This window comes from Amblyomma mixtum, chromosome 2 (genome assembly GCF_055824585.1).
Source record: "Amblyomma mixtum isolate Tamu chromosome 2, ASM5582458v1, whole genome shotgun sequence".
NCBI lineage: Eukaryota > Metazoa > Arthropoda > Arachnida > Ixodida > Ixodidae > Amblyomma > Amblyomma mixtum.
In genome coordinates, this window is record NC_143013.1 from 104,637,519 (window position 1) to 104,663,795 (window position 26,277).

Here is a 26,277-nt window from a genome sequence, read left to right on the forward strand (position 1 = left end):
CTTATAGACTGCTCAATCGCTGCCGCATGTAGTGCTGCTAGCAGTGAAGACAGACTTGCCAATGCAAAAGTGTTGGACGGCAGATCTGACAGCCTTCAATGTCTCTGCTAGAACATTCACCTAAACATGGCATTCAAAAGGACAAGATGGGCAACAGCAGTGAGTATACATTTCTGCGCTCGTTTTGCTCGGTTAGAAACTCCACAAGAAAATCTTTCCGCGGGGATCAAAGTGAAGAGGTAATGTGTGCTGCCATGAACTAAGAATCTACGATTTCTTTGTTTTGATGTTATAAATTGTGCGCCTAAGTAGTCAGTAAGCAGGTGTGATTTAGCGCCGCCAATTTTCCCGTATCACCGCCGTCCAATGCTGAAGTGGTAGTTGTTGGTGATGCGCCAACTTTATATCTATTTTATAAATTTAAGGTCGGCTGGCCAACGCCGTGCTTCGAAGATTCAGAACTTCCTGCTTTGTCCTATTTCATTTTTATTTTTGTTACTTCATTTTTGTTTACATATTTATTTATTCTCATACAGTACAGCGCGGCCTCAAATTCACAACCTTAATCCTTCGTTTCCTCTTTCGAATTTGGTTGCTTTATTTCGTACATTACTGGCAAATTTTACACTTTTTGTTTATTTTTATTCTTTCACGTTTCTTGCTATGCCTGAGGGAGCGACTGGCTGGTGGTGGGTGTGGCGTCTATTGTGCCCATTCTTCGGGAGCTGAGCGAAAATTTTACTGGGCGCAGGCTGCAGGCTAATCCACCGCCCCTCATCCTTGCACACACACACACACACACACACACACACACACACACACACACACACACACACACACACACACACACACACACACACACACACACACGCACACGCACACGCACACGCACACGCACACACACACACACAAGAGCAGTAACTAAAATACAGGTATTACTTCCATTACTTTCAGAGGCCACTCGTGCAAGCGCAAGCGCAATGACGAAATAGTCGGAAAACTAAGGGTGTGCGAATAATAGCAAAATTTTGAATACCGAAGTGAATATCATCGCATTTGATTATTCTAACGAAAGAAATCGAGTAACTTCAAAATTATTCGGAACGAATCGAATACCCCTGACTGTTTACGAATTCATTTCGAATAAATTGCGCAAATATTGAATCTTACCTGCCATAGCTTTTTTCCATGAGTGCTTTAAAACCAGACACCATACATGCCGCGTACCATGCTGTCCCGATTGGTATGCGCGGGAGGGAGGGCTCAGCGCCGCGATGCGGTCCACTCGCGTGGCTGTGTTCGTAAACCACACGCATGGCCTCAGAGATTGGACGACGCGACAAGGCCAAAGCAAGCTCTGCAAACAGGGACTTTATGCCTGACCTCGTAGGTAATGCCACGCGCGTTCCTCTCGTCCGTCTAATGCACTCAGATGAGGCGCTAGTTTGTTTTCTTCCGCTATCAACAACAAAAGGCACTTTTCCTATGAGCATAACATGACAACGGCAAACTTAATACACTGACTTCGTGTTCCGACCCCCTGAATTGAGATCAGTGTTACGTCATTTACCAGATACAGATATAACTGCGAAAGCAGCTCTTCGCGGTTTCTCACGACTGCTCAATGAATATTCGTCGAAGCAGCGAATATTCGTCAAAATATTAGAATCGTATTCGATTCGATTCTCTTAATATTTAAGTGTCATCCGGGTTTGTGTAGAAGTTACCTAACATGAAGGAAGAACCTACGTTGAAATATTTGTGAAAAAAGTTTACTATGCATTAATAAATATCGTTTATGTGAGCAGCATATCGGGTTTATTATTTACTCGGATATTTCTGAAATGAGCTGATTGATTTGTCGCAATTTTTAGGAAATTGGCAGCTTGTCAAGGAAACTGGAACGGCACCCTGGGAAAAACCAGCTCAGCAATCACGTTGCGAAATTATTGAATCTGTCATTTAATGAAAAAAAACTACACCATTATTATCTCCTCAATTTTCTACGTGATCAATGTGTTATTTTCAGAAAGATCATTGAAAATTGCAGTGTCTCACCTTGTTACCTCTTTTACAGCTGCACCAAAAGCGAAAAATTGAAAAGAACACCTGCTACAATCACAATCGCTGCTGCCTCTTCTCCTCGCAAAACAGATTGGGACGACACCTGTGGCAAGTACAACTTGTGTCACCAGAACTGACAGGCGCTCAAAAATCATATAAGAATGCGCCGTCCAGAATGGCTGCAGGACTGCTCCGAAGTCAATCTTAACCGCACGCCATAGCTGCGCGCCGTATCGTACCTTTAGTATGTTACAAATATTCCAGCTAGCTATAGTTTACACATGGATTAGTTGAAGTGAACATACTTGCGCGTGTATACCAAGGAAAATTATTTTGCTTGGCGCTGTCGGGTTATTTTGTTGAACAGGTAGCGCGTAGGCTGTCCTTGCTCGCTACTTTCCATTTTCGCCTTAAAAATCTTATCATGAAGTTTGTTTTTGCTCCTGCTTTTTTCGTGTTTATGAGCACGTGCCACGTGGATGCCAAGTTGGGAGCACCTGGTGGACCCCAGAGGCTGCATTACGACGTACCTGACAGCTTCAAGGTGAGAGAAAGAGGGCTACTAATTCTCGGAGTATAAGTTGAATTCGGTGCCTTTCCTTTTGCGGTACCGCTTGCATGAGGAAAAAAGAGCAGAAATATTGCATATGTAGGACTCGAGTTCACTGCTGGATAGGTAAAGAAACTGTAAGAATGATTACATTTCTAGTCTGCCATAAACAAACTGAAGATAACTTGAATGCAGAAGGTCTGCTGCTGTCTTGCAGAAGATGGGCACACTGCCATTATACGCTTCAGATCCGCAAGATTTTTCCACGAAATATGAACGAAAGCTTTATAGAAAGTGGTTGCCAGATTAGTGATTCCAGCGACATATTGTTAGCCACCGTGCAGCGAAATTCGTAATATTTTCAATTCTGCCAAATTATTTATTTGGCCCAATATAATTGTGAAAAATTTATAACACTCATTATAGCTTCCAGAGCGCATCGGTCAGTTGTAGATGGCGTTAAGGAATAGGCGATTGAGCTTTTCGCAGCAATGCCGCTGCAGATTGTTCTCATTTCGGGAAATTACAAAAACAACGAGAAATATTTTAAAAGCGACGTCACTGTGCTCCTGCACTACAATACTATATAGCCCACAACCATATATGGAATGAACGGACGCTGCACTCAGAAAGTCGCGAATTGAGCGGCCCATGCCGCTATTAGAGTTGTACTGATGAAAGTGCTTCAGCATTTTCGTCGGAAACATGGAAAAAAGCCACCTTTTAGGAGCGCTCCGTATGCAACCTGGAAACTTACGAAGCACTCTAAGCGGGCACCTATGCAGCAAAAGGAAAATCTATGCTCTGAATGTCTAACGCTCGCACTACTAACACCACGCGGAATGTAAACTGATTTGGTTTTGTAGCTTTCAGGAGATTCCTAGCAATGCTAGTCTGACTGAGCCAGTTCGTGAATGGCCGTTCCCGTCTACGGGTCAGATTTGGTCCAAAACAATCCTGCCTCAGCGTCATAGTTAAGTTGCCTCAATTTCTTGGATTTATTATCTCAAATTCGTTTCGCATCTCTAAACTACCTGCTTTAACTCCAGACAAAAATACCGGTTGTCCGGGTGATATGCGCCGCTCAAATCTGTAAGACATGCAAAAAAGCCCCCGAGGCATTTTTTCCCTCTTTACAATCTCGGCCTTTTGGCATGCTTTCTGTTGGCGAAAGAGTCCGTAAAATAATATTTGGGAAGTGGGGCTACGCGCAACACCTCTCTGACTACCGTCCAGTTGCGCTAACATCAAAAGTTTGTACTCGTTCAGAGTTTTAACGCGGGAGCGTTAACGAGCCCGTGTCGCAGAAAAGGCAGCGTCGTCGTCGGTGGCGCTGCCGTTAGCGACAAAATTTAAGGTGGCACTTAAGCTCCGCCTTAAGTGCATGACGCGATAGCGTGGTGGGTTAATTTTCATGCCTGTGGAATTTCATTCTCTAGTTTACATTCACAGATCCCTCAGAGTCCTCATAAACCCTTCTGGTGCATAATTGAACCCCAATTAAACCATAACGACCGAAACACAAGAATTGGTGGTCATAACAACTACCTACACATTCCTCGACTCGCCACAAACATATTCCTCACGTTGTAAATGTTTTTAATTCACTGTGGGTGGTAATTAGTACCTGAATATAAATTTCCCACAGTCCGATAGAGACTTTTGTGTACATATAACATCATTACTCCTTCACAAAGCGGTAAGTCGCCTCTTGCATCAGAAAAGTAGTTTGGGAAAAATTGTGGGTGAAGGAAATAAATGCTTACGCACTTCCCGTCACCTAAGGGATTGTTGTTACGACAGCACCAAATATCTAGTCTTCATTGGAAACGGTGATCTATCGATCGATTTGAGATGTCTCTTAGAGAAAAGCAACCAGAACTCTTTGTGAGATTTCCTTGCTCAGCGCGGCGTTTACGCGCCGCGCTTAGCAACTGCATGCTTAAATAATGGCATGTGAAAAATATGCTCTACGTACCATCTAAACCTTTGAGTGTTTCGCTGCGCAGCCGTCACTATAGCTTACATCACGTCCTGCGCTATTAAATTAAATTAGCCTAGACAGCTTCACAATATTCGTAAGCATAAACCGCTCTTAGTGCCTTGAGATGTCACGAGATGGTAAAGAGAACAGCGGCTCATGATTTCTCGCTTCCACAACCACAGCGGTGGACGGGGAATTCTTGATGCAGCCCTGTCTGCTTAAATCCTACCCCATAACGTACGTTATTGCAAGAGTCATTGAACCAACTTTATAAATCTGACAGCATGGTGGTTGTCTCTAAATTATATAAAATCTGTTCCTTGGAAAAGAACACACTAAGACTGATAACGGGTGATGGGGAGAATGAACAGACCCAGATGGTTTCAAAGTGGATTCTGTTTTTCGGCTTTCTGGCGCAAGCTCCTGTTTTCAGTTTACTCTTCAATAGTATCAAGCATTGCCAGTGAGGTCAGTGAACGCTGCCGTCTTCGCTCTGTAACTGTCAAATTGATCTCACCATGTACGCGTGGCCCACTCGATAGCAAATGGAATAAAAGCAAATGCTTGCGTTTATATGCCGATAATAGGCAGTGAATCTGAGTAGACATACCGTACGCGCTACGTCGTCGCTGCTTGCACGTGAGTGCTTACATGTGATGTAACAAAGAGGGTCTCTAAGGCTCCTTTGACTACACCCTTTCTTGTGTTGTTCCCTCGGTACGCATGATATCAAGCATTCAGCTGTGCGCAGCATTCCTTCAGTAGCGGAATGTAATCGTAGCACTGGTTTGCCCGCAAAGTTTTCTTCCTTATAACTCATCTCTCATTGAGCAAACCTGGAGAGTTTCTGCCCCGATCTAGCAGGGCTTGCGTCGACACTAGACAGGAATACGTTAACTTTCAAACACCACGATATGCATTTCGACCTCAGGACGGTGAGGCCTAGGTCATACCGGAATCGGCAGCGGCGATGCGGAGACGCCGGCGCTCAGTGCCGTTTGTCCACTTGCTGCGAAGCTACAAATGCGACCATCTCTAGCTGGCTTTTAGTGCCATAGACTACAGGTTATCGACTTGCAGGATTTCTAAAAGTCAGTTTTAATTATGAGACTACTGTGAAATGTTGTAAGGTACTGTAAGCAGAACATTCTTGTTCTTGTCCGTCGTAGTTAGAGCTGGTTCACAAGAAAGAAGGTATTGTAAGGCGGGGTACTGGAATTGGTAAGTGAATACGTCTACTTATGGCACATAGTAACCTCTGATACGGATCATAAAAAGGAAATAACTACAAGAATTAGACTGGGGCAGAGCGCATATGAAAGGCTCTTTCAGATAAAGAACGTCAGTTGTCCAATATCCCTCAAGGTAAGAATATACGACAGCTGTATCTTTCCGGTACTCCTATCATTTTCCTTCCCATAGGTCACGTGTTGTCTGTAACTTAAGCTTAACCCCTCTCATGAGCCTCCAGGTTTCTGCCCCATAGGTGCACCTATGGGGCAGAAGCCTTCAGTGCACGGTAAAGAACCCCAGCTGGTCGAGATTTCCGGAGCCCTTCACTACATAGTGGCATCTCTCATAGCCTCATAGGGACGCCGTAGTGGAGGGCTCCGGAAATTTCGACCAGCTGGGGTTCTTTAACGTGCACTGACATCGCACATTATACGGGCCTCTAGAATTTCGTCTAAATTGAAATTCAACTGCCGCGGCCGGGATCGAACCCGCGTCTTTCGGGCCAGCAGCCGAGCGCCGCAACCACTGCGCCACCGCGGCGGGGTAGTTTACAAGTGGTAGCTATCTCATATTCACATTTACTCGTACCGTGCAGAGAGAGCAAGGCACTCCTTGTCGCACAAGGTGGTATGAACTGCATTTGTGCAGCCCATTACCATAAGAAACTTTTGATTTTGTACGCGGCAGCTGAGCGAAATAACGGCGCTACCTTTTCTCTACCGCAGGTGTTCGACACCTTCAAGTTTGCAGTAGCCATCTCGGACTCGGACAACGACACAATATTCGAATGCATGTCAGCTAACCGAACAACGATTGATCCAGTGGAAAAGACAGCTACATACGTTTTCATTTTTCCCAACACTCAGTATGTACTCTTGTTTTCAGTTGAACGTTGCTGTTTCTTAGTTCTTCAAGCCTTTAACGAGAATGCATTTTGGTCAGCCTTGATGGCAAGCGCATGCGCATGACGCGGTCATGAAAGGCAGCCTGATACCAAGAAACATGGCATTTTACCAATGGCAAATTCACTTAGAACCTGACCTTGCGCTTAGAACCAGCCCTTGCGGACCAGACCTTGAACCAGACCTTCCGTACTGAAATAAGCTGTACGATGCAATGACGTTATACGGGCTTTGTCATAAAACGTCATACATTTTCCATAATTCTGTGCGGCATTTGTAGGAGCAAAATATAGTATTTTAAAGTTGAATCGCATTTGTATGTCATCTACAGGATAATTTCATATTTGTACGAAAAACCTGCATCAAGTTATTCCATCATGCACCTTTGTTGACAAGGGTTGCTTTCAAGATGGGCACACAACTGTTTATTATTATTTTTAGTAATACCAATGGTGATTCTAGTGTCGTCGTAAAAGGAAGCTGGTCTCATTAGTGAGGAGAAGAAATGAATATCAGGAGCGTAAATTGAATTTTCCGCGCACACTGTAAAAGAAACCCATTTGTCATAAAAAAGGTATTCCAGAAGATTCATGGTTACGGGGCCTGTTAAGGCAACGAGGAAAATATGCGATCTTTCGTCGCGGAGACGCACCAGTGCTCCTTTCTGTAATATGTGTAAAGTGTGTTAAATCACTTTTGCTTATTTACCAAGGGCCGGAATTGAAGAGGATTGCGTAGGGCATGCTTCATGCGTAAAATTGATCAATGCGTGCTTGTTTGATCGGGTTCGTTTAGGCTTCACTCACATATTCGAGTTGAACAATTTTATCATCATTACGGTTGTTAGCGAAATTACCGTGAACTTAGGAAGATTTTCCTTGCTGTTATTACCTGCCTACATTATTGTGCTTCCCTTCCCATACTAAGAATTTTGCTGCGTGAGTGCTATGTTAATACGTGTGCTGTTCAGGTCCAGATTTGTTTGTTCTAGAAAAAGCCTGCTTCTTTCATGTTAAATGATCTAGAGCCTTCCTCAAAGGGTGAACTGATTACTGGTTTCAACGCTACCATGCTCCTAAATAAAAAAAAAATACGGCTAGAATAATATCTAAGCTATATATAAGCTCTACACCACCCACAAAAAGGTTGGTGATGCGCGTATAGAGATGCGTATTGAAATATTGTAATAATTATTTGCAAGACCACCAAATATCACCGACCTAGAAAAGGTGTCAATTGTTTGTGATCACGATTCAAGGCCAAAGGCTCTTTGTTAGGCCGACAGTTGCCAACGAGGGACGCTATTAAATCCGGTACCATAAGCAGTTTCAGGACTTTTCTTTTTCACGTGTGAAAACGTCAAATGGCGTAAACTTGAACGAACCAAGAGTACATTTTCATAGGTAAACGCTACGTTGGTAACCTGCGACTCTAGCATGCTGTCTTGATATGCATTCTCTTTAGATACTCTCAGCAACGAATAAAACGCACACAAGAAAACTGAGGTGGAGACAGAAAAACATCAACAAATTAGCTGCCGGTGAGGAAATACAAGGGAGGTTGATTAACATTTCTGCAGAAGAGTCAACGTGACTTCGAAGATCCCCTGGATAAGAGCTTGTTATTTTGCTGTTCGTGGCTCAACTGCCTTGTTCGCGTTTCATTCCTTGCTGATAGTACCCAGATGTTTTTGTTCTCGAGAAGAGCTTTTGGGGTTTAGTTTGGTTTGGTTTATTGGGTTTAACGTCCCAAAGCGACTGAGGCTTTGAGAGACGCCGTAGTGGAGGGCTCCGGAAATTTCGACCACCTGGGGTTCTTTAACGTGCACTGACATCGCACAGTACACTGGCCTCTAGAATTTCTCCTCCAAAGAAATTCCAGTCGCCGCGGCCGGGATCGAACCCGCGTCTTTTGGGTCAGCAGCCGAGCACCATAGCTACTGAGCCACCGCGGCGGCTTTTGGGGTTTAGTGTAATATTCTGTAGCGACTCCCTCGAAGCGCCAGTTGGCTTAGTGTGTTTCAATATTAGAACAATATTGGTGCATCTTGCTTGGAAATCCAGGCCCCCTTAAGATTTCTTCAGCTAGCAAGTCGCTGAAACAGCTCACTCTGGATAAATTGCCATCACACAAGGAAAAATTACAATTTCTAACTTTCGCGCGGATGTTCTTGCTTGCTTAGCACATGGCTGAACAAGATAATAGCCTATTTCTTTGCTACGCTGGAAAACATATCACATTTTGAGCCTCATTTCTACGTTGATCTAGCAGCAGAAATGTTACTCTGCACAATTTTCTTGGCAGTTGCTGATCCTTTAACGACCACGGCGGAGTTTTTTTTCCCCGTTAATATCTGTCCGACCTAGCATTACACATGGCTTTTATTCATGCGAAAGCATTTCTAGGCTATGTCGGTGGGGTCGTGTCACCGAAACGTGTCTGCAAGACGTGTCCGCAAAATATGTGCGCAGCAGTTCAGTCGTTCTCAGAAGAGGTAGCATCCAATGAATGGTTGTGACCGATAGAGGACGGTGTGAGGATGTGAGGATTATACGTAAATAAAATTACCACGGAGATGTTTAGGCAATTAATTACAGCCAAAAATTAGGGCCAAAATGCCGAAATTAAATGTCGAAATAGCGCGGACGCAAGTAATAGCGGGGAATCGTATATTATGAGTGAAAAAATAAAAGTTCAAAATGTTTTGAAACTTATTTTGTGAATGAAATCCAAAGTAATTGATTAAAACACTTCATTGAATTAAAGTAAGTAGTTAATTAATTAGAAGCCAAAGCAATAGAGGGCTGAATGGTTTGGACGGGTACATATTAAGTGGACGGAAAAGCAATTAAGGCGTTGAATTCAACGAAATGTGTAATCAGTCATCGCGTGTTAAGGTTAAAATATTGATAAATAATCAATTGATTAATAAATAATCAATTGTCCAAGAAATGATCATCTGGCCAATAATTAATCAGACATTAATTTAATCATCTCGCCAGTAAGTAACAAATTAACAGATAATTATTCAATTGATTCATCATGTCATGCACGCTTTCATCGACTGTAGCCACCATTGGAATCAAACTTCTTGGGTGAATGAAATCCTCAAGTAATCGATTAAAAACACTTCATTTATTTGAAGTAAGTAGTTAATTAATTAGAAGCAAAAGTGATGGATGGTTGAATGGTTTTCACGGGTACATATTAAGTGGGCGGAAAAGCAATGAGCCGTTGAATTTCAACAACGAAATGGGTAATAAATCATCTACCGATAAGGTTAAACAATCGATAATTAGTTAACTAATTAGAGGCAAAAGCAATGGAGGGTTGAATCGTTTGGGAGGTAGTAAGTGGATGAAAAAGCAATAAAGGCGTTGAATTCAACGAAATGTGTAATCAATCATCGAGTGATGAGGTTAAAATATCGATAAATAATGAATTGCTTAATAAATAATAAATTGTCCGACAATGGATCATCTGGCCAATAATTAATCAACTCACATCAATTTAATCACCTGGCCAATAAGTAACAAATTTATCGATAATTATTAAATTGATCGATGACGTCATGCACGCTTTCATCGAATGTAGCTACCGTTGGAATGAAACTTCTTTGGTGAATGAAATCCAAAGTAATCGATTAAAAACATTTCATTGATTTTGAATAAGTAGTTAATTAATTAATTAATTAATTAGAGCAAAAGCAATGTAGGCTTGAATGGTTTGGACGGGTATATAGTAAGTGGATGGAAAAGCAATTGAGGCGTTGAATTTGAACAACAAAATGGGTAATCACTCATCTACCGATAAGGTTAAACAATCGATAATTAGTTAACTAATTAGAGGCAATAGCAATGGTGGGTTCAATGTTTTGGGAGGTAGTAAGTGAACGGAAAACCAATTAAAGCACTGAATTTTAACAAGTTAGTGATCAGGCGTCGAGCGATAAGTTAAAAAAATTGATACTTAATTAATTGAAAATTGATCAATTGTCCGATAAATATTCATCTGTTCAATAATTATTCTGGCAGATAATTAACCATTTCTTCGAAAATTAACCAATTGATCGATGATGTCATGCACGCTTTCATAGAATGTGGCCACCATGACGTCAGAGGCAAAGAGGGGCAAAGAGAATCAAGGAGCGGAAAAGTGGGGCGACGAGTGTCGAGGAGGCGTCAATGCTTTCGCATTCCTCCAATGCGGGTAGCCCCAGTGATCTCTTAATTTTTATTTCGAAAGCAATACTGCTCACAGTTTGAGCCCTTCAGCGTAGCGCGGCGGTGGACACGTTTGACCTTCAGCGTGACCTTAGACGTGACGTCATACTATGCGAAAAACCAGGGCCCCAGCTCGGCTCGTCAGTGTAGAGCGGCGGTAGACACGGCGGGCGGTGAGCGTCTCGCTTCTGCCACTAGAGGCGCTGCGGTAGGAGTGACGTCATATCAGTTGTATAAACAGAGCTCCAGCTCGTGCCGTCACGCAGAACGGCGGTAGACACGGCGGATGCGGGTTGAAGAAACGGATGAAGTTGCTTTCGCAATTTCCGGGCTTAACCAAGGTGAGCCTCTGGCAATTTTTTCAGTTGGCACTAAATTTCCCTTTAAAGCCAACTTTCTTCTCTTAGTTTCCCCAATGATATCACAAAATCTTATTTGGTCTTCAATGCCAACGCATATCCTGGCCTTCTATCTCGTGGTGTTGCAACTATAAGTTCTCCTTCGCATTATTAGCCGCCGCGGTAGTTAAGTGGTTATGACGCTCGGCTGCTGACGCGAAAAGCGAGGGTTCGATCCCAGTCACGCGGTCGAATTTCGATGGAGGCGAAATCCTAGAGGCCCGTGTACAGTGCGATGTCAGTGCACGTTAAAGAACCCCAGGTGCTCGAAAATTGCTGGAGCCTATCACTACAGCATCCCCCATAGCCTGAGTTGTGTTGGGACGTTAAACCTCCACAAACAAACAAATCTTTCTCATTACTCGCTCACTTTCGTCAGACTCTTGAAATATTATCTTTTAGCATTTAATTTTGCCTCAAAGGATAAGTACCGCAGTTCCCGGCACTGGTAAGGTTTCTTCAGGAGATAAACTGGCTAGTCATTAGTTATGACTTCGGGGAACATTCAATGTAAACTGCTGCAAATATCTGCGGTAGGCCAATTTTCTCTCTGAGTGGTGTTACTTGTTCTGTTTGGGCTAGGTATGTGTACTCGCTACTACCTATTAAGGCGAAAACCTTTAACGGCTCATACGTCCGCTTACAAAGCGTGTCACACGCGTTTAACTCAAGAAGTGGAAAAGATAGAACAACAACAATGGTAGTTTGAGATAGATGATGAAAAAATGAATCTAAAAGCCAAGTTTGGTGACTGTAGAATAATCAGTGAAATAATTATAGGCAAAAATGTCAAAATTGTGTCTAAATAGCGTGGACGTCGATATAGCCACGGGAACGGTGTGACGTAACATCCACCGGAAGTCGTCAGGGCAAAGTGAAAATTGCCCTAGAATGGTCGGAAAAACGTCGAATTTGTGCGAAATTAAATGGAAAAATGTGTAATGAAGCGTAATTGATACTTAGGATCCCCGAAAGATGAATAATTTGGGTATCTGATAGCCACGGGAACGGTGTGGCATCGTATCTACAGGAAGTCGTCATGGCATAGTGCCCTCGGCTTTCGCCTCTCAACACTTTTGTTGCCATAGTGTCCTTGCAATTTTTGCTATGTTGCTCTAGGGAAGTTTTGAACACATTCTGCAGGTAACCGTCTTACCTCCTTCTCTGAACATCATCAGTCACTTGCCGTAATTCATTTCATGCATGAGGAAAGGTATACAATCAGCGAACTTAACTTTCGCGGGATGTTTTGAAGCGAAAGCTTCACTACGGGACCTCGGGCTTCAGTCCTGGACCGTGCAAATTTGACCTTCAGCTGAGTTAGAGGTCAAATCATGAAAAAGAGAACAAGAAATTAAATCAATATCCATGACTGGGAGTCGACCCCTCGGCTGTGCGAACAGATCTCCTTCAAAGGCTGCTTAGAGAAACCACTAGGCTATTACCGCAGCCACCACGCCTCGTGTTGTGAACTCCCCCACACTCCCGTGTTGTGCATTGGAGAGTGCCGTCTTCATCAACTTCCATCTGCTCCGCCCCGCGGCACTGCCTGCTCACCGCCGTCTTTTACATAGCACAAATCCGTGCTTTCGCACCGATTCGCATGTACTAAACATTCTCAGCAGTTTTTGCTCTTTTATACAGCTAACTTTTCAAGATAGGAAACTGCGCATTTTTTCTCGCTCCCGCTATGACGCGCATTGTGTACTAATCAAATTCACGGTTGAAATTCTCTCATTACGCCGAAGGATCAAGTACGCTATCCCAAAGTTATAATCACATGCAGAGTATCCTTCTGGGATATAAAATAAAGCGATGTCATCAAATACACGGAGTAGCTGATGTTTGGGAATGCGTTTTGTCCGGCAATAAAATATCGTGACGGATAGTCCTTCAACCACAGCGCCATAAATAAAACTGCACAAACATTTGGTAACCAGACTTCCAAAGCAGGTTTATGTACAACACCGTAATGTATGTATCCTAGGAACAGTTTTTGTTCCCAGCAGGCAGCGAACAAATGGTTTTAAGACTGCACCACAATAAAAACATTACTCGCTGGTTATGAATTTTCACTTAGGCTGCTATACATGTTTGAAAATATCTCATTTTTTTAAAGTTAACTTTGCAATTCTGAAAGCCTGTAGATAAAATAAACATCGAAATCCAGAAACGTACACTTTTGGAAACGCCTGATGCTTTAAACACGCCTTCTAGAAAAAAGTTGTTAGCCTATGTTCTGAGCCCAAATCTTTCAACCCATGCTTACATGGCATGCGAACCTGCATCACATATTTCACCATTTTTCTTTTAATGTGCGCAGGAAAGAGATCCCATTTCACGTGAAAGCTGGTGAAATTCCTGGAACAATCACCTTTACAGTCGATGGAGGTAAAGTATAAATCGCTTCGGCATGCTTATGATGTACACCTCGGCGAATGCTCCTGCCGCTGTGAGTAGAGGGTCGGCAATGCTTCTACGGAGGTTCGATATTGCTCAATTATTGCGGTTCGGATCAAACGTGAGAAAGTACGGCAGCAGTCTGAAAGGTTCGATCCTCGCTATATAATTCGGTACACGTCTTGAATTTAAAGTAAACATTCCCTTCCCATTTTTGTGAGTATATCAGTCATTCCAACAGCATTACTAACTTGTTTCTATTTTGAACGTCTTATTTTCAATAATGTACTGGTCCCGCAATGCTTCTAGCTATCAAGAACATGCAGCAGTGGAGGGAAATTTAAATATTTTTACTTATTGACCAATTCAACTTTAGTGGTTTATAAATACGTGCGATCATAAGTTCCACAAGCACCCAAAAGAGTGAGGTTCTCACAAGCGGCCATAGTACAATAAAAAAGGCATTCAACACGTTTAAACTCTACGCGCTACTTAAGACAGAACACACAAATGAACACAAGGACGCACACGACGCTCGAGCTTAGGGTTATGTGTCCTTCTATACCATTTGTGTCTTACAGCCAAAGTACATCGCAAAATTCAAACATGACTGAGTAATGTTTACGTCGAAGGTGTGCCGTCAATCACACTCTGTGCATTGGGACGCTATGCGGATTGAAGTCAAGCTTTTACTCGAGTTCTTGGCTTGTTGTGACGGTTTACGCTGTCGGCGGTTTTGAAGCTCATGCACCATGGTTAAAATATGTATAATATCAGAGCGGCCGTAACCAGCGTAAGCTAATGAGGTTGGGGGCTGAGGACAGCGTTTTCCAATAAGACCGCTGTTTGATATATCGATAGAAATAAACTGGCCAATCGTGGCCATCATATATTGGAACCCCAAGAACGAGTTAATGAAAAGGCAGCCCTGTTTGCGTTGAAGGCAGCCGTAAAGGCAGGAAAATGAAGCATTCAATTAGCAGCCTCTACGCTCTTCTCAAAATTGTTTATGAAATCTCAAGCTTTGTCGCCAATGTACACTATCACGCGACAACGCCGTGGACAACGGACCACCAAACTAACGCAGCTCTCAAAGGCAGTTCTTATTCGGTTTTTTGCGCCTATAAAGAATAGAAGGAATCGGCAACGGCGGCGGGAGCAAACGTGCTCGCCGGTCGTCTAAGAACAGATTATCGCCGCTCTCGCCAGAGGATAAATTAAACCTGATGAAGAACGCTGGAGCTAAACCTCTTAGCGCACCTACCACAATTTCAAATAATGCAGATTAATAGTGTAGCAACCATCCAAACCAATATATCTGTATATCGCGTCAGAAACCAAGCTATTAAGCCGCGTGCTAGCACCATAGAGCTTAACGATGCAAGCATTACACACCTTCATGTCATTCCTAAAAGCAGATAACATTAGTCTTCCTTGGGCGAGGGAGCGTCATCATGATATCGGAGGCTGAAATAATTCTATCTCCATTCTCCAAGGTATGTCTTTCCACCGTATTTTGACTAGAAGCCATTTGCTTAGAATCGAACCCACATATAGCGGTAATAACAGAAACTTGGTTACATGTCGATATTGATGATATCTTCCCATGCAGTTTTCGGGTATTTCGCCGTGATCTAGTCAAGAGGGGTTGGGGTTGCCATTCTAACCGAAAAACCATTATTAGCTGTTCTTTTAAAACATATTAATAATCATGAAATTGTAACTCGAAAAGTCAATTTTAGTGGGCACAGTATTTTGCTGCTTGCCCTGTATAGGCGACCTGATTCCAAAACGCAATTCGTGAATTATTTGCATGAACATATGGCTACGTTTACTCAAGACAAAATAATACCGACTGGTAACTTGAATTTGCCTGATATTATTGGGGACAAACCACTCCTTGAAACCATGCTCAACGGCTATTCTAAATACATTTTTCATGTATTGCTCACCAAAAATATAATCAAGGTAGGGAACGAGCCTACTCCTATTACTGACTCTTGTGGTTCGATACTCGATCTAGTATTTGTTAATTGAAAATTTTGTAGTGCCTGTTAAGCATGGCATAACAAATCACAAAATGGTGTACTTTTCATCTATTTTTAAAGCTACACGCAAATAGCAACCTGCAAAACCTGAAACGGTTATTTTTTTTCATGCAATGGAGGAAAGCGTGCTGGTGTATCTTGATCGGCGACTGAGCTATTTTCATGGATCAGACGTCACTGCACTATGGCACCAGTGCAAGGAAATATGCAATCAATGTCGTTATAATTTCATTCCGAACAAAATAAGGAAGCGTAAAAAGTCAACATCTTGGATCACACGACCTATCTTAGAAATGAAAAGGAAATTGAAGCGCTTGAAATGAAGTGGTGCGTGTCAGGGCATTACCGATTGTACACGGGCTTTACTTACTCAAACTATGAGGAGTGCCAAGCGGCAGTTGCCTAAGTTTTATAACCAATAAGCCTGATAAATTTTGGAGCCATTTATATAAAAGGAGAAAACCAGTAGATCAAACAATTCATGACGGCGCATTAGTTTATGATAAGCAAAGCATCCTCAATCATTTTAGTACATATTTCCAAAACTTTTTTTTTCATTCCATCCACACGTGCCCACTATGATGTTCTCCAAGATCAAAGCGCTAATGATGAGAGTGATGTAGTGTCTTTACCTGGTGTTTTTTCAATGCTTCTGAACATAAAGCTGCGACCATCTTCAGGACCTGATACCAGCCCCTACATATTTTTGCCCCTTTGCGCTGAAATGCTGTCGAAGTTCTTATTCCTTATGTTCTGAGCATCCATTTCGTCAGCTGTCCTTACTTTTGACTGACGTGTGGCACGTGTAGTCCCCGTGTTAAAAAGGTGATGCAACACTCCTCCATAATCATCGCCCCATTTCACAGAACACAGCAGGAAACCAAGAACTAAACAAAGTAGCACGTCACCACCTGATCACGACTAACAGGCACTAGATTACCGGTTCTTTAGCTAACGTTTCGATGTTTCCGCCTCGTTTCTCACGTATTCTACAGCACCGTCACAGGTGGCAGAATGAAGCTCACACGTGCTAGTTTGAGCCTCTTCCGTACGTCGGTCTTCTCTTCACCTTGTTCTCTTGATGTGACGTTCAAAGCAGCACACGCGCTTCTTACCTACCAGTAAGAGCGCTGTATTTGAAATTAAGTAGGAAATCGTTTAATATATTGTGCGAAAATTGCTCTCCATTTATTTCACAGGAAATAAAGAGTGCACTTTGGCTCCAGTATTCACCCAGTGATAGGAATACGAAGTGTCTTGAACGGTATAGCTAATATGAGAATGCAATAGAAGTTGTTCTCGAGATGCCTTTGGGCATTCAGCGCTAACATTGCAACGCATATGTCATCGTGGATATATGCGTTACGTAGAAGGGGGTCCACAGAACCATGAACTTGATAGTCATAGAGGAACTCCAATCCATTTTTTTGTAAAGACAATTTTTATTCCGGCGGAGCGTCTAGCATTCGTTGTTGATAAATTTGCTGATTAAAAAAAAGCCTTGCTTCTAAATTTCAAATACACCGCTATTGGTTTTTACAGACTGTCGAAAATGAAGTTATGTTTTGAGAATATTTATCATTCCTCAGTTATCGTTCGCCTACATTTCGCAATCGTGGTCGTCTTCGTGATCTCCTACACTGGTAGTTGTCAGGAAAAGAGTTTCAATGGTATGCCAAAAGCCTTATGTTTTATGTTGTTGTTTTTTTGTTGTTGGATAGACTCCACGCTTTCAGATGTTTTAGGAAGATAGCACTTTTTAAGTCGGCAACCGAGTTTTCAAAAAAATCATGAGCCTAACTTTGTAAACGAACAAAGTACTAAAAATGTATGCCAGAAGAAAGATATCGTTTTATTGTCTACATTCCGATTAATTTAGGGGTTATTTGAATAAAGAATAATATATGCAGAGAGTAGTGTGCATGAAGTATATCATTTATCGTTCGCCTACGGTTTTAGTTGTCAGGATAAGAATTACATTGGCGTGCCAAAATCCTTATATTTATTATTTATTTATTTATTTACATACCTACTGCGCCCTTGCGGGCATTAGTGTAGGGGGGAAAGAAAAAAACAATATAAGTGCCCAGATGATTGAATTGAATTGAATTGAATTGCTATAATTGATATAATTCAGTAGCAAATTGAAAAGCATGAAACATCACTATTTGCATCCCTTAATCACACTGTATTATGGTAATGGAAACACAGGTATGAGGAGTTAAAAGAAATGCTAAAACCCATTAAAAAGAATATTTTTGAGATCCTGGATAAAAGACGAAGGGTCCCGGAAACAATTTCGGCAGGCAAACCATTCCACTCGTGTACTGTTTTAGGGAAGAAGCTCTTCTTAAATAAGTTTATTCGACAAGCATATTCACGCACTTTTCGGGAATGGTCCGTTCGTGCAGATACATAAGTTGGTTTTCTAGATATTTATTTTTATCAATGCCTGTTCTAGTGTTAAGAATATTGTAAAATAGCGACAAGCGCAGGTATTTTCTTCTCGTTGCTAGCAGCGGCCACCCTAGGTTTTTGGAAATATCGCAAGATTTTTTTGAAAAGTCGTAATTACGTGATACAAAGCGAGCAGCACGTGCCTGTACGCGTTCAAGTTTTGCGATGTTACACTGGGTTGACGGATCCCAAGTACTGCAAGTGTACTCAAGAATAGGACGCACATTTGACATAAATAATGTTTTTTTAAGCTTTGTTGGTGCCAGATAAAAGTTTCGCTTGAGGAAATTTGACATTCGACTAGCCTTCATAGTTACGTTATCTAAATGAGCATTCCATGACAGATTGGTAGAGAACACAACCCCCAAATATTTGTATTCTCTTGCGACCGACATGCAGGTTCCATCCATAAAATAATTGGTAAGAATTGGCTGTTTTTTAGTTGTAAACCTTATAAGATTGCATTTGGATAAATTAAGAGACATCTTCCAGGACTGACACCACAAAAAAAGGGAGTCCAGGTCGTTCTGTAAATGTTGACAGTCCGCCGCACTAGTGATTTCGCGGTAGATACAGCAATCATCTGCCTACAATCGTACACGGCTGGTGGTACGGTCAGTAAGGTCATTGATATAAACAAGGAAAAGTAGAGGGCCCGAAACTGACCCCTGTGGGACACCAGATAACACAGGCACACTTGATGAGCACTCACCGTCCAGAACCACGCACTGTTTTCTTTCAGAGAGGTATGCTTTAATCCATGCTAAGAGATTGGCCGGTATATTAGGAAGGGACATTTTGTGCAACAGAAGTGCATGGCAAACGGAATCAAATGCCTTCCGAAAATCTAAAAATATACAGTCAACCTGCGTGCCTGAGTTAATTGAGGCTGCAATATCGTGAGTAAATTCAATTAATTGCGTATCGCAAGAAAACCCAGCCCTAAAACCGTGCTGCGTTGGTGAAAAGAAGTTATTACTCTGTAGGTGATTAATTAGGTTTGTGTAAATTACATGCTCTAGTGTTTTGCATACCACGCTTGTCAAAGAAATAGGTCTGTAGTTACATGTTACGTTCTTGTCACCGCTCTTATGGATAGGAATAATGCTTGCATTTTTCCAGTCAGGGGGCAAAACTTCTTGCTCAAGAGAGGTTTCAAAGAGTAGTACTAAAAAGGGAGCAATAGGTAACGCGCAGTTCTTGAGGAAAAAATTTGATATGCCATCTGGACCAGGGGCAGAATGTACATTAATCTTCTGCAATAAGGACACGATACCACATTCGGATAATGATACCTCATTCATTTTTGTTAAGTTGGTAACGCCTCGCGAAGCGGTGACTGCAGTTGCAGGTTGTGAGAAAGCAGATTGAAAAAATGCATTAAACCTTTCAGCTTTTGCCTTTTTATCGGCATTGTAGTTTGTACCATCAATAACATCTAGAATAGATTGCCTGGTATTTTTCTTGTTTTTGACGTATTTCCACAATTCCTTTGGGTTGGATTTAAGTTTATCGCCTAGATTGGAAAGGTACGTATTATGTGCTGTGCGCATCTCTTTTGTAATGACCTTGCTCAGCTCTTTCATCTGTGAGCGCAGCTTTAGATCAGGAAACTGACAATATCTACGAAACAATCTATTTTTGCTGCTTATCAACGTGCGAAGTTCTCTTGTTAGCCATGGCTTATCGCTACGGCGCTTGGCAGAAATGACACGCGAAGGAATGAAGGTGTGTGTTAACGATAGCAATTTTGTTTTGAATAGATTCCATAGCCCATTAATATCAAGGCGTGAGATATGTGATCGGAAGTGGGGAAGAAATGCGTCAAGTTCGGCGGACAGTGAAGCGTAGTCGCCTTTTTCGTAGAAGAACACCTTGCGTGGTTCTGAAGCGCGGCAGGTTTGGGCTGTACAAGATAACTTAGTGACAACCACATCATGATCACTGATCCCAGGCAATGTGACAACATTTGATATAAGATCGCGGTCATTACAGAAAAATAAATCCAGTACATTTGCGGTAGTACCGCTCGTCCGAGTCGGCGTGTTAACAAACTGTAGCAAAGAATGGACAGTAACCATTTCCTGGAAAACAGTGTACAGTAGGGATGCATTATTAAGTACAGGCTTTAACGAGGACCAATCAATGTTCGGCAAGTTAAAATCACCAGCGAGTATTATATACGTTGTTTGTAAGCTTAACAGTATATTGCTCAACTCAAACAGAGGTTGGGGACTGCTAGAACCCGGTGATCTGTAAAATGAACCAACTGCAAGAGAGGTGCCGTTTTTTAGAAGAATTTTGCACCACACTGTTTCACAGGATTCGGTTTCAAAGTCTATCGGCATGCTAAGGATACTGTCATGGATAAGAACAAATACACCACCGCCGTGCACGTTGCGGTCTTGTCTATAAACGACATAATTGCGCGGAAAGATTTAATTGTCATTAATTGTATCGTCCAGCCAAGATTCCGTTCCGAAGACAATATGCGGCTTCGATGATTCGAGGAGTGAAACGAATTCTATCATTTTATTTTTTAAACTTCGACAATTTACTGTTATGGATACTAGGTCATGAGCATCAGTTATTCTTATTTTGTTGGAGGGCGCATTCTGTAGTGGCTACAAAGGAAATAGATCCACAGTGTCTGTTTGGCTGTTGTATATAAATGTTTGGTTGCGCATTTTCAACTTATTGAAGTTAATCTTGAATTCGCCGCCACGTTTCTGAGCAAACTGAAATAGATTTTGCCTATCAAGTCGTACTTTCCTTGAGTAGTCTTCACTTAGTGCAAAATCTGTTCCTTTTAGCTTTGAGGCCACCGACAGCACCCGCTGTTTGTCTTTAAGCGATAAGAATTTTACAATCAGTGGTCTCTGTTTCATTTGGGAAAAATTACCAATTCTGTGCGCACTTTCAACGACTTCGGGGCCAAATGTGACGTTCAGTTGTTGTGAGCAGAAAGAAATCGCTTTCTGTTCCGAGTCAGCCCAAGATTCATTCAAGGTATCTTGAATTCCATAGAAGATCCAATTGCACCGTCTACATCGATTTTCCAAATCATCTTGGCAGTCCTGCAGTTTGCTACACGTGACAGCAAGATCTGAAGAAAGTTTCTTCGCGTCGTCCTTTATAGGCAGCACGCTTCCTTCCATAGAATCAATTTTTCTTGCTAATTGCAGCAACTTTTGCTCCAGAACTTGCTGTTCAGTACGAATGATTCGAATTTCTTCGAGAATTTCAGACTGTGTTTGCTGCATTGACGGTATTGTCATAATCACATCGAACATCTGTTTTCCTAGTTGAGCTGACAGGGGTCCGGGATTTTGTTCAATATCCCCTGAAAGCAGTAATAGCCTGTGAATAGTACACGCGCATGACAGACACTGCATAATAATAATAATAATGATTTATTTCCATCACCATACAGTGTTGGAATCGTCAAGAAAACAATGGATGGTGCGTTGGGATCTGGCACCAGTTTTCTAAATGGTCTACCGCTAACAGGACGATAAAAATAACCAACCTGAAGAAAGACCAAGCATGAATCTCTGGCCGCCATGTCGGTGCCAGATCCCAAACTGGGCGTTTGTTGCAGCTGCTTATGTAGACATGCGGTGAAGTGTAGTGTCCCAGGTTTCCAGCAAAGGATATGATAGCTGAAGGGCGACGGCCGCGCAGCCACATCGAGCGGTGAGCGGTAGTCCCAGTATGACGGAAAAGCCGGGCAGAATTCATCCGAAATGCAAACGCCACCGCAACACAATGACGTTTGCGTCGATCCAAAACCAGAAAGAGCCACCGTCATCTGCACAAGCTGAAGAAAGACCAAGCATGAATCTCTGGCCGCCATGTCGGTGCCAGATCCCAAACTGGGCGTTTGTTGCAGCTCCTTATGTAGACATGCGGTGAAGTGCAGTGTCCCAGGTTTCCAGCAAAGGAGATGATAGCTGAAGGGCGACGGCAGCGCAGCCACATCGAGCGGTGAGCGGTACTTGAAAAGTAAATTTTGTTCTTGGATAAGCTTCAAAATTTCATGTGTTTAAAGAAGATGGCGTTTTTTCTTCGAAATATTTCGCAAATCAACTGCACCGTTACATGAAAACAGCGCGAATTTTTTTTTTTCACACATCCATGACGTCGAGTGGCATATCTTGTTAGTTTTGTATACAATTACTCAATTGGGCACATTTGGTAAAGATGGCATATTTTTTCTTGTTAATAAAAAACACAAACCTTTCGCCGACTGCACAGAATTTATTCGGATCTGGATTGGTGTAATATTGTGAACGATGATTCTAGCAGATCTTAATGCTCTGCACTTTGATAATATAGGCCTATAATGGAGTGCAAGACCACTGCATGACGAGGCTCAAAGAGAACAGTTATAAAATTCTTTCTCAACGATTTTTAGGAGTGTCCTTTGAACACTATGTCTTAACAAATTTCGCGCTGCCTTATTTAGATAAATGCCGCCCTCAGCAAGCACAGCTAAGTGGAGAGGTGTGGCTTTCTTTGATGTAATACATAATCTTTATTTTGGCGCACAAAACAACATACGCTTATGCTGGTTTTCAGGCGAATTACATTCCGATGTTTCCTGGTTACCCGAGCTGCGTTTGTCCTCGAAGCAGTTCATGAAGATTTCTCGGAATGTTTGCCAGCCATAGGCATATAGGGCACAGTTAAAAAAAAATGCGTACCGTAATCCCTCTTGTTTCGTTATATATTCTAGCCTAAATGAATGTATTTCATTGGCGAATGTTGCAACAATTCTCAATGCTAAGCATATTCACCACTGTTCGAACTCCCTCAGATCCAACCGTACGAGATGGCATAGTATACTACACTGACTACGAGAACTGTGACGTTGCTGACTTGGACTACCATGGACATCGTAAGTCATTATTTCACTGTAAAGTTATTTAAAGTCCCATTAAGTGGCTTTAGCACTTCTTTTATGCTTCGTCGATGCTTCAAAGTATAATTGTTAGTTACGGGGTGGTGTGTTGTCTCATAATGAACCTGCACTTCACTCCTGTTTCTATCCTTGCCGTTATTACTTTGAAAGTGTTATTGGAAGGCGATGGCCTCAAATTTTTAGAAAAAGTTCAAAAACGACGAGTTTAATAGGAACAAGGTAGCATACATTTTTAACTGCATGTGCGAGTAACGCAAGAACTCTATGAGGCGACAGCCTTTATATTGACATTGCTACCTACACATATACATTTCCGAAATATGCATCGGTAGTATCGATTCCGGACGTGGCGGTCGCATTTCGATGGAAGCTCAATGATCATAACCTACCTGCACACTGCAGGGTTTGTAAATGCACGTTCTAGTTTTCGAGAACTACTGACCTTTTCCTACATCAAGACCAGGTGACCCGTGAGGTCACTAAAGCCTTTTTTGCTAGAAAAAATGCTAACCGATGCGTCAAAAAACCTTCCGCAGTTCTTTCAGGTAGGCAATTTTGCTACTTTGACAATAGGCAGCCCTCTGCCTGTGCTTTGCCGCGCGCCTAACTTGTTCCCACTAGGCACTGACGTGTCCAGTTCAGGGTGGTTACATTATATTACTTGTTCGTTTTTTCTATTAGACTTCAGTTGGAAGTCAGTGCTGTTGGTGTCTCCCTTCTTGTCATTTGTGTTCCCTCAAAGAGTGTGCTGTTTTTTTTTCATCATGAATGTACACCAACTTACAGAAACGTCTGCTCTACTAAACGAACAGAATGGGAAGTAAAAATGTATTCAAATGCCAAACACAAAATGAAAGCACGTAAATAGCAGCGCAACTAACATCCGTCAACTCGCCTAAAATGGCATTAGACGTATGATGCGCACTACTCCCGAACCTTTGCGACGTCCTTGCATAAGGTGGCCCTGTCGCGATGAATTCGTGGCTGTGGTTGCTGAACCTTATGAGTCTTGTGCAGTGTGAAATACGGCCAAGAATTTTTCGACAACGCCTCCTGGAAGATGAGACGTGTGTATGCCTACTAGACCACTAGGCTTCGACTCTAACCTGTGCTACCCGAGGGCAGTGTCTGGCGTTTAGTGGTAACAGGGCAAGAAGCCGCAAGCCTGCTGCGTGCTGAAGTAAAGGAGTTACTGCAGGGTTGCGTTTCTAGGTTACGTTCGGCAGGATTGTGTTGAGTGAGGCTGTGAATTCGGCGGAGCAGACAAGCTTGAATAACGTCAGTTTCGCCTTTTCCTCTAAAGCAATCTTGTCGACAATAAAGACCAGAATAGCATCACAGTGCATTCGGCGTGAAAAAGGATAGCGAGTCTTTCGACAAAGTTTTTCCTTAGACACTTCAGAGAGTATTTTTGTTCGAGTAACAGCGATTGTTCCTTCGGCGGTCCATTTGTCTGTACTGCAGGAGGGCTTGAGTACAGCCTGTAGTAATTGCCGCTGTCTTCCTTGTGATGAGAACATCGTATAAGCTCACATCAGTAGCAAATGCTCCTGACAAAGGTTTCTTCAGTACCAGATTTTATGTTATGAGGTCAGTCTCCTGCTCCAGCTAAATTTGTGAGGTAGCCAGCTGCAACGACAGTGTGCCTGTCATAACATGTTACAGTTACGAAGGGTCTAAAAATATTCATATCGAACGACTGGTCTTCAGGTCAGCTTTTGAATATGGCCTAACATCATGTTTCTTAGAGTCTTTATGCGTGCTCGGTAACCTTTGAGGCGAAGCTGGCAGCTACCCTGAAATACGCATTCACGTCATACGAAACAAAGCAGTCATAAGAACTTTCTGTGGTAGCTGTAAACAAAGAACACGGAGGGAAAAGACAGACAAGGAATTTCGCAAAGTAACTGCGTGTACAAATTTTGAGCTCCACATTAATCGGTACACTTCTGGAAGCCGAGCTTTGAAAAGCAACCCTTTTCTGAAACAGGCCCGGAGGCCCTGCTCTATAAATGAAAACATAAATAGGGAGAGAACTAGTGATGAACCTTACTCAAGAATAAATGTTCAGTCCAGGCTTCAAGGAACACAAGTACTCGTTTTAGACAGCATGTCTCGCAAATGAAAAATTGCTGCAAAGATTTGTTGCAAAGCGTGGTGTGGGGATTAGAAGTGAGAGAACGCCAGATAGCCAACTTCATCAAACTTCCAAACTGGCACCTGTTAGAGTCGTGCGCAAAAATGGAGAGGCCAGACGAGCTGACACAAGTGCGGGCTAGCACGTTCTCACTGCGCAGCGGTTGCTTTAAAGCTATGCATGGCGTGCCTCAACAAATATATTAGACGTTTTACCCCCGCACTTATTATAGACACGCGTTTATGCAAAAAAAATCGCATTCAAAGCCACTTCAGTGGTCTCTACACTTGTGCCACGGCTGTACCTTGTGCCTTTTTGCAAGTTCAGATGTAGTTAGCTGGCTTCTATTCGCTTCTAGCCCAATCTGCTCACCTCTGTCATGTTGCGTGCATGCCAGCCGCCAGTGCATTATTTTGCTGCCGGCAGCACACCCTCACATTGATTTGTTTCAGTGCTGTTACTCTTTTTCTTGCAATTACTTCTCCTACCAGAATGCACACTCTGGGCACGCAGATCGGTGAAAGACAACGTACCTCAAAACTGCATTGACCATTTCGTGGATACATGCGGTGTCATTGTTCCGGAGCACAGCAGAGATCTTTGCCACGACGGGGAAGGCGACTACAAGTGAACGAAAGTGCGGACGCTTTGAAAAACCTATTGCAATTAAAGCCAACTGGTTGTAGACGAGCTATGTGAAATCCCAAGACCGGCAAACTGGCACCGGCTTTTCAGGAAAGCAACAGTGCTGCATGGATACAGCCACTGAGAGAAGATACAGGGCGAAGCAGTCCTGCTTGCTGCTTTAGCAAACACGGACACAATCCGTGTTCTTGTACCTGTATCGTGGTGGCTTTCTGATGATGAGAGTAATTCAACATGCCTCGCAGCTTTCAGTCTTCCTGCCGTCTCGTATTAGAGGTGGGCACAAAACAAGATATACGCTGCAGGTTTTAA

General features: G+C 42.6%; 1 protein-coding gene across 1 annotated transcript; it reads left to right on the plus strand.

The window, feature by feature from the left end:
- Positions 1 to 2,290: 2,290 nt before the first annotated feature.
- LOC149360374 (uncharacterized) lies at positions 2,291 to 25,957 on the plus strand. Its single transcript, XM_089569263.1, has 5 exons — positions 2,291 to 2,608; positions 6,557 to 6,696; positions 13,678 to 13,745; positions 23,079 to 23,159; positions 25,812 to 25,957. Exons 1-5 carry the CDS (start codon positions 2,489 to 2,491, stop codon positions 25,949 to 25,951), a joined length of 549 nt encoding a protein of 182 aa, XP_089425389.1. The 5' UTR covers positions 2,291 to 2,488; the 3' UTR covers positions 25,952 to 25,957.
- The last annotated feature ends 320 nt before the right edge of the window (positions 25,958 to 26,277 follow it).